Below are 7,483 nucleotides of genomic sequence, written 5' to 3' on the forward strand. Positions count from 1 at the left end.
TGTTATTTGATCTTATCTTTTGTTTTATCGTTTTCTTCTTCTTGTTTATTTCTCTTTTTCTTTCTTTATCTATTAATTTCTTCTTTCTTTTGTTTCTCTAAATTCCATTTCAATATTCGTATTTGTTCTTCTTTCTGATAAACTTCCATCTGATGTTTACTATTCATTCTTTCTATTTCATTTTCTCTATTCTTTATTCTTTATTTCTTCTTTCTTTGTATTTCTCCATTTATTCTATTATTCTTTCCATTTCTTTTATTTCTCTCATGTTCTACTTCTATTTCTTTTTGCTCATATCATTCTATTATCTCTTCTCTTGTTTTATATGTCTTTCTTGTTCTTTTATTATTTCTTCTTTTCTTCATTTTCCATGTATATTTATTCTTTCTTAGATAACTTCTCTTTCACTACTTTTTTCTATCTCTTCAATCTCTTTATCCATTCTTGTATTATTTTTTATTTTCTTTTATCTCTCCTTTGTTGTCTTTTCTTGTGATATCTTTTATTTCTGTATCTTTTACATTAATTCTCATAATAATATTGATTAAACAATTTATCTGTATTATGATATTGTGGATATAATAAATACTTTCATTTTATTACAAATGTGAATAATTGAGAAAGTACAATTGTATTTATAATATGATAATTAATAATAAAGTGATTGTGGATATTGTTTTGATGATAATGATTATAGTTATATCCTTGATAATATCATCTAAATCTATTTATTAATGAATATTTATTTCCATAAGATTTTAATGATTCTTGTGATGTAGAAATAGATTAATGTGATAAATAATTAATAATTAAAAAAAGGATATTTTCAGAGGAGTAAATTTGAATTCAGAAAACAAGAAAAGAAATAAAGAAATAGAAGAAAGAAATTAAATGAGATGATCACGAAGTTGTTTATTATGGTCTTCATTAAGAAGAAGAATGTCATTAATTTGATCAAGAAGATCCAAAGAGAATTCGTCTACAAAGATATTTTTCATAGTAGTAATTTGTTTAAAAGGAAGTTCTTGATTAGATTCAAGAAAAGTAAGAGCAAGTCCTTTATAACCAATACGACCAGTTCTTCCAATACGATGAATATAAGTATTGATATCAATAGATTGAGAAGGATAAATTAAAGGGAGTTCAAGATTAATAACGAAATTAACATCAAGAATATCAATACCACGAGCCATAACATCAGTTGTAATAAGGAAATTAATTTTATGATTTCTAAAAGCATCAATAACTTCATCTCTAATATCATTATTACCAGCCATAAGTACAAGAGTTTGAATATTATTTTTATTTAAATAATTCATTAAATTAATAGCATCAGTTTTTTTATTAGTAAAAACAACAGCTTGACCACAACCAGAAAGTACAGATTCATCTTTTGAAGAAAGAATAATTTGTTTAAAAATATCAAGAATAACTTTTGGACGTTGTGATGATGGAATATTCATATAAAGTTGACAAATAGTTAAAGGAACTTCATTTTGACGAATAAGAATATGTGATGCATTATTTCCAATAAATTTAGTTTCTAATTTTGACATTTGATCAGGATAAGTAGCTGAAACAAGAATAGTTTGAACATCAAGAGGAATAATTTTTTTAATTTCACAAACTGATTGATAAACAGAAAGTCCATTTGAATTTGAAGATAATTTAGTATTTAAAATAGCATCTGCTTCATCAATAATAAGAAATTTAACTTTTTTTGGTTCAAAACTTTTATTTTGAAGTCCTTTTTCAATAGTTTTATAAATTGAACTAGCTGTTCCAATAAAATATTGTGATTTTATATCACCTTCATATCCTGGAAGACATAATAATCTTGTTACATCATCCATTAATTCTGTTAATTCATCAAAAATACTAGCTGTTTGTCTTGCTAATTCTCTTGTATTAACTATAATAATAACTTGACAAAATGGATCTTCTCTATTAATTAATTGTAATGTAGAAAGAAGAAATGCCATTGTTTTTCCACTTCCTGATTGTGATTGCATAACAAGATTTTTACCTTTTCTATTTATTTTAATATTCTTTTTTTCTTATTTTTATTTATTTATTTTATTTTTTATTTATTTAAAACAAACAAAATAATTGGAATAGCATAACTTTGTATTTGTGATGGTGTAATATATCCCATTCCATTAATTCCATCAAGAATATCTTCATTTAATTTACATTCTTGAAAACTTTTTGCTTTTCCTTCTCCACCTTTAACAATTATATCTTCTTCTTTAATAATATTATCTGTTTGAATATTACTCATAGAACTATTAATTCTACCTTCTTAACTTTTTTAAACCCTTTTATTTTCTTTTTTATTATATTTATTATGCAAGTCCTTCATCCACATAATTTTGATTTTGACACTCTTATTGACCAACTTCGTCCTGAATTACCTCAGTCAAATTTAATTGATCTCAACAATCTCATTTCTATTGACACTCATTTCCCTCTTGTCTTTTCCTCTGTTTTAACAAAACGTTTGAACCTCCACATCCAAAAATGTCCTTCCTGCATTGATGACCTTAATACTCTAAAGTGTCTACGTTCAACTAAAACAATTAATCTGCGTGGAAAATACAATACTTGGTTGCAACAAATAAACAAGGACCATAATCTTAATCTTAAAGAAGAATCTGGAGAATCTGGAGAAATTTTGGTTGAAAGTCAAAGTGATGGAACAATACCAAAAGAAGAACAGATTTTACCAACAATTAGTCAAAACAAAGAAATTAATATTAAAGTTAATAAATCAACAACACCATCTATCATAGAAAATAAAGAAATTAATACAAAAGAAGAAGAAGATAATAATAATACAAAAGAAGAAGATAAAAAAGAAATTAATACAAAAGAAGAAGAAGATAATAATAATAAAGAAGAAGAAGAAGAAGATAAAAAAGAAGAATTAATTAGAAATATTCAAAACTATTATGGAGAAGAAAGTAAAATTAAGAATTATATAAGAGCAAATGAAATAGAAAAAGGAAGAAAAAAAGTAGAATTAGGAAAAGAAATAGAAGAAGAAATAGCACTAATAATTGGAGGGATTAGTGATGATGTAAAACAAATAGAAATCATTTCAAGAGAAATAATAGAAATATGTAAGAAAGAAAAAGAAAAAAGAGAAGGAATTATTATGAAAATCATCGAAAATATGATAAGGAATGAAGTTGTTGTAACAACAAATCCAAACAGAATTCATGTATATGGAGAAATAATAGGAAATATATGTTTTCAATGGAAAGAATATAGAGAAAAAATTATAATAAAATTAAGAAGTATAACACCTATTTTTAATTCAATTTATCCAAAAACAAAAAATAAAGAAGAATATGAAATGATAATGAAATATAAAAACAAAGAAACCGATGAAAAATATTTTAATAGAATAAGACATACTTTTAAAATATTAACTGGGATTTTAATGAGTGAAGCAGGAGATCAAACAATATTACTTGATATTGTAATGAATGGAATTTATATGCAATATGATAATAAAGAAATTTGTTTAGGAACTGTTGGAGATTTAATTGGAAGTATGGTTGAAATTATGCTTGATGAATCTGGTGATCAATTGAAAAATACACCACACATGTCTCATATTATTCAAACTATTAAAGAATATTTACCTATCGCTCAATCTCATTGGGATGGAAAAGGTCCTCAAGCTGATTACGTCATGAGAAAAATTAAAGTCCAACTCACCCGCTATGAGAAAAACTTACCTTTCAACAAGAAAGTCCTTGACTATCAAAATGAACTTATTACTTATAAAAAACAAATGGGTTTAGAAACTCGGGTTTGGCAAAACACTACTAAAATTAACTTAGTTGAATCTAATGACACTCTCTTTAAACAAGAAAGTATTAAACAAGAAAGTATTAAAGAAGATAATAATAAAGAAGACATTAAAGAGGAAAATACTAAAGAGGAGAATAGCAAAATCATTAATAAAGAAGATAATAAAGAAGAAAAGATTAAAGATAACACCAAGAAATATGACAATAAAGAAGAGAATAAAGACAATGTTAAGAAAGAAGAAAGTGTTAAAGAAGAAAAGATAGAAGATAATAACAAAGAAGAAAGTAATAAAGAAGAAAATAAAGAAATAGAAAATACAAAAGAGAACAAAGAAGATGATGAGAAGGACAAAGAAAAACAAATAAAAGAACAGGAAGAAGAAAAGAAAAAAGAACTTGAAGATGACCCAGAAGCTGAAGCTGATATTTATTTTAAACCTATTATTGAATTAAAAGAAATTGAACAAGAAAAAATGGAAGAAGAAATTCTTTTCAAAGAACGAGGAATTTGTGTTAGATATGATTCAGAAAATGAAGAATTTAAAGAAAGAGGAAGAGGAGAAGTTGAAATATTAAAACATCCTAATACTCAATTATCACGTGTTATTCTTATTCGTGACCAAATATTTAAACTTGCATGTAATCATTACATTTTACCATACATTAAAATTAAAGAATTTCCAAATAATCAAAGGGCAGTTATGTATTCAGTTTATGAAGATTATGCCCAAGATGAACCAAAAAACATTATCACATTTGGAATATGTTTTAACAAAGAAGAAATTAAAGAAAAATTTATTAAAATATTTAAAGAATTACAAGAAGAAACACAAAATATCATTAACAAGAAAGAAGAAAAGAAAGAAGAAGAAAGAAAAGAAGAGATAGAACATAAACAAAAAGAAGAAATAAAGAAAGAAGAAATAAAAGAAGAAAGAATAAAGAAAGAAGAAATAAAAGAAGAAGAAATAAAGAAAGAAGAAATAAAAGAAGAAGAGATAAAGAAAGAAAATATAGAAGAGAAAGGAGAGAGTGAAGAAAGAAATAGAAAAATATTTAATTATCAAGAATTTGACATTTTTGGAGGTAAAAATCCATATGATAACATGACAACACAAAAACAAGAAAACAAAAGAAAGAAAGGAAGTGATATAATAAAAGAAGAAGAAAATGAACATATAAAAGAAAAGAAAAGTGAAGAAGAAAAAGAAACTCAAGAAGAAAAGAATAAAGAAAATAGAGAATTTAAAGCATTTGATTTTTCAAATATTCTTAATAAAGAAACAGATAAAAACACATTAATGATAAACACACAAACAGAAACAACACACAAAAAAATAGAAGAAACAAACATAATAAATGGATTAGAAAATCAAGAAAAATCTAACACATTAAATATACAAGAATATGATAACACACAACCCCAAAATAACACTGAACAAAAAATCAAAGAACCATCAGAAATCTATACTTCAAATCATGAACAACTAACCCCTTTTAACCAAAATGAAAATCAAGAAATTATTAAAGAAGAAGAAAAGAAAAAAGAACTTGAAGATGACCCAGAAGCTGAAGCTGATATTTATTTTAAACCTATTATTGAATTAAAAGAAATTGAACAAGAAAAGATGGAAGAAGACATTCTTTTCAAAGAACGAGGAATTTGTGTTAGATATGATTCAGAAAATGAAGAATTTAAAGAAAGAGGAAGAGGAGAAGTTGAAATATTAAAACATCCTAATACTCAATTATCACGTGTTATTCTTATTCGTGATCAAATATTTAAACTTGCATGTAATCATTACATTTTACCATACATTAAAATTAAAGAATTTCCAAATAATCAAAGAGCAGTTATGTATTCAGTTTATGAAGATTATGCCCAAGATGAACCAAAAAATACTATCACATTTGGAATATGTTTTAACAAAGAAGAAATTAAAGAAAAATTTATTAAAATATTTAAAGAATTACAAGAAGAAACACAAAATATCATTAACAAGAAATAAACAAAGATATAATTGAGTAATTTTTAAAAGAGAAAAAGGAATTCATAAATATATCCACAACAGAAAATGTATTTTCTTCATATTGAGAAGTGATTAGTTGAGTTTGGTTATAAGTTATATTTTTATTATAGATTTTCTTTCAAAAACACTCAAATTAAAATATTCTTCATCTAATAATTATCATAATTGAATATTTAAAATATTAAATTTTCAAGTTTTTAATAATAATTGTTTGTAAGAATTTATGAAATTTAATTTATATTCATAATGACCTTTTTGTATTAATTTATTAATAGTATTAATGGTTATTTTTACTTTATTATTCTCATCTTATGTTGTCCTGTAATTCTTTATATTCTTTTGTAAATATATTTTATTTTGATATTTCTATCTTGATATATATTATTATCATTAATATATTCTTTTTTATTTCATATTTTATTAATATCATGTCTTTTAGTATAGAATGAATGATCATCAATCATTAATTCTTTCTTATTATACCATTTCATCATTATTAATACATTTATAATGAACATTGAAATCAAATGAATCAAATTTATTGAAAATTCATAACAAGTAATATTGTTTATATATTTATTTATATAATTCATGTTTTGATATTTGACTCTTCTTCATTAAATTAGAACAAATATTATTAATAAATAGAATATTGTTATATAATAATGTTTACAATATTTTAATACATCATTATGGACTATTTTATCTTTATTATTTCATATCATTTTCATTCCTTCTTACATCTTTACTATTTAGATAAATACATTTCTTTTTTTTATATTCAATGATTTTCATTCATTTAAATATCATTTAATTCATTATTATATATCAATTCACTTTCTTTACATTATATTTTTCATTTATTTCGATTACATTTTTTTCATTGAAATTAATCTTCATATTAAATCCTTTCTTTATTCTTTTAATTGTTCATTTTGATTGTTTTTATTCTTTCGTTTATTTTATTCATTTCTTGTATTTTAATTATATTCTTATTCATTCTTTACACATTTATCTTGTACTAATATTAATCATTTTCATATTTCATTTATTATATTAAATAATCTACTTTTATTGATGTTTCTATTATATAATTTGAGTTAGATAATGACTTTCTTATTTCTTATTTATTTTCTCAATTTTACTAACTTTCCATTTAATAATACAGATTTAATGTATTAAAATAGAAACAATATCATTATTAACAATTTATATTGTAATTATAATGTTAGAAATGATAATACTTAATGATGATATGATTGAGAATACAACATTTAATAAATATGTACAATAGTTATTAATATTTATTTTATCTCTTATTTCAATATAAAATATTTATAATGATTATTATTAGTTATTTTTTGTAATTCAACTAATTCTCAATTTATTTGATCAGTGATATTAGTTATTAACACTCTTTTTTCTACATTATTTTTTAATATTATTCCTTAAAGTGTACCAAAATAAATAAATAAATAATGAATCTAAATAAAAAAATAACAAAAAGAAAAAGAGTAAAATATTTTGAATCAATAAAATAATAGTTTTTATTATTTTACTCCTAAAAAATAAAAAAGTAAATTAAATAATCATTTTATATTCATTTATATTCATTTATATTTTATATCATTT

At 22.6% G+C, this 7,483-nt stretch overlaps 2 protein-coding genes across 2 annotated transcripts, besides 23 other annotated features; one reads left to right on the forward strand and one right to left on the reverse strand.

The window, feature by feature from the left end:
- Nucleotides 1-5: 5 nt before the first annotated feature.
- Nucleotides 6-136: a microsatellite.
- Nucleotides 11-99: a microsatellite.
- A 46-nt stretch (nt 137-182) lies between the features above and the next one.
- Nucleotides 183-362: a microsatellite.
- Nucleotides 363-396: 34 nt separating this feature from the next.
- Nucleotides 397-519: a microsatellite.
- A 113-nt stretch (nt 520-632) lies between these two features.
- Nucleotides 633-660: a sequence feature (AT_rich).
- A 134-nt stretch (nt 661-794) lies between these two features.
- Nucleotides 795-818: a sequence feature (AT_rich).
- A 69-nt stretch (nt 819-887) lies between these two features.
- Nucleotides 888-2,281, reverse strand: EDI_200770 (ATP-dependent RNA helicase dbp5, putative; the record flags this gene model as incomplete). Its single annotated transcript, XM_001737160.1, has 2 exons — nt 888-2,031; nt 2,103-2,281. The coding sequence occupies 2 exons, from the start codon at nt 2,279-2,281 to the stop codon at nt 888-890; spliced, it is 1,323 nt and encodes a 440-aa protein (XP_001737212.1).
- Nucleotides 1,293-1,329: a sequence feature (AT_rich).
- Nucleotides 2,063-2,094: a microsatellite.
- A 38-nt stretch (nt 2,282-2,319) lies between the features above and the next one.
- Nucleotides 2,320-2,349: a sequence feature (AT_rich).
- Nucleotides 2,348-5,830, forward strand: EDI_200780 (triadin, putative; the record flags this gene model as incomplete). The annotated part of the gene is made up of 1 exon (XM_001737161.1): nt 2,348-5,830. The coding sequence occupies one exon, from the start codon at nt 2,348-2,350 to the stop codon at nt 5,828-5,830; it is 3,483 nt and encodes a 1,160-aa protein (XP_001737213.1).
- Nucleotides 2,871-2,926: a microsatellite.
- Nucleotides 2,993-3,046: a microsatellite.
- Nucleotides 3,276-3,296: a sequence feature (AT_rich).
- Nucleotides 3,971-4,153: a microsatellite.
- Nucleotides 4,056-4,216: a microsatellite.
- Nucleotides 4,602-4,633: a sequence feature (AT_rich).
- Nucleotides 4,667-4,832: a microsatellite.
- Nucleotides 4,944-5,058: a microsatellite.
- Nucleotides 5,096-5,181: a microsatellite.
- Nucleotides 5,757-5,788: a sequence feature (AT_rich).
- An 80-nt stretch (nt 5,831-5,910) lies between the features above and the next one.
- Nucleotides 5,911-6,914: a repeat region.
- Nucleotides 6,640-7,304: a repeat region.
- Nucleotides 7,305-7,312: 8 nt separating this feature from the next.
- Nucleotides 7,313-7,351: a microsatellite.
- Nucleotides 7,352-7,366: 15 nt separating this feature from the next.
- Nucleotides 7,367-7,478: a sequence feature (AT_rich).
- Nucleotides 7,479-7,483: the final 5 nt, after the last annotated feature.

The sequence above is a fragment of the Entamoeba dispar genome, genomic scaffold (genome assembly GCF_000209125.1).
Source record: "Entamoeba dispar SAW760 scf_1105229460427 genomic scaffold, whole genome shotgun sequence".
Classification (NCBI taxonomy): Eukaryota; Evosea; order Mastigamoebida; family Endamoebidae; genus Entamoeba; species Entamoeba dispar.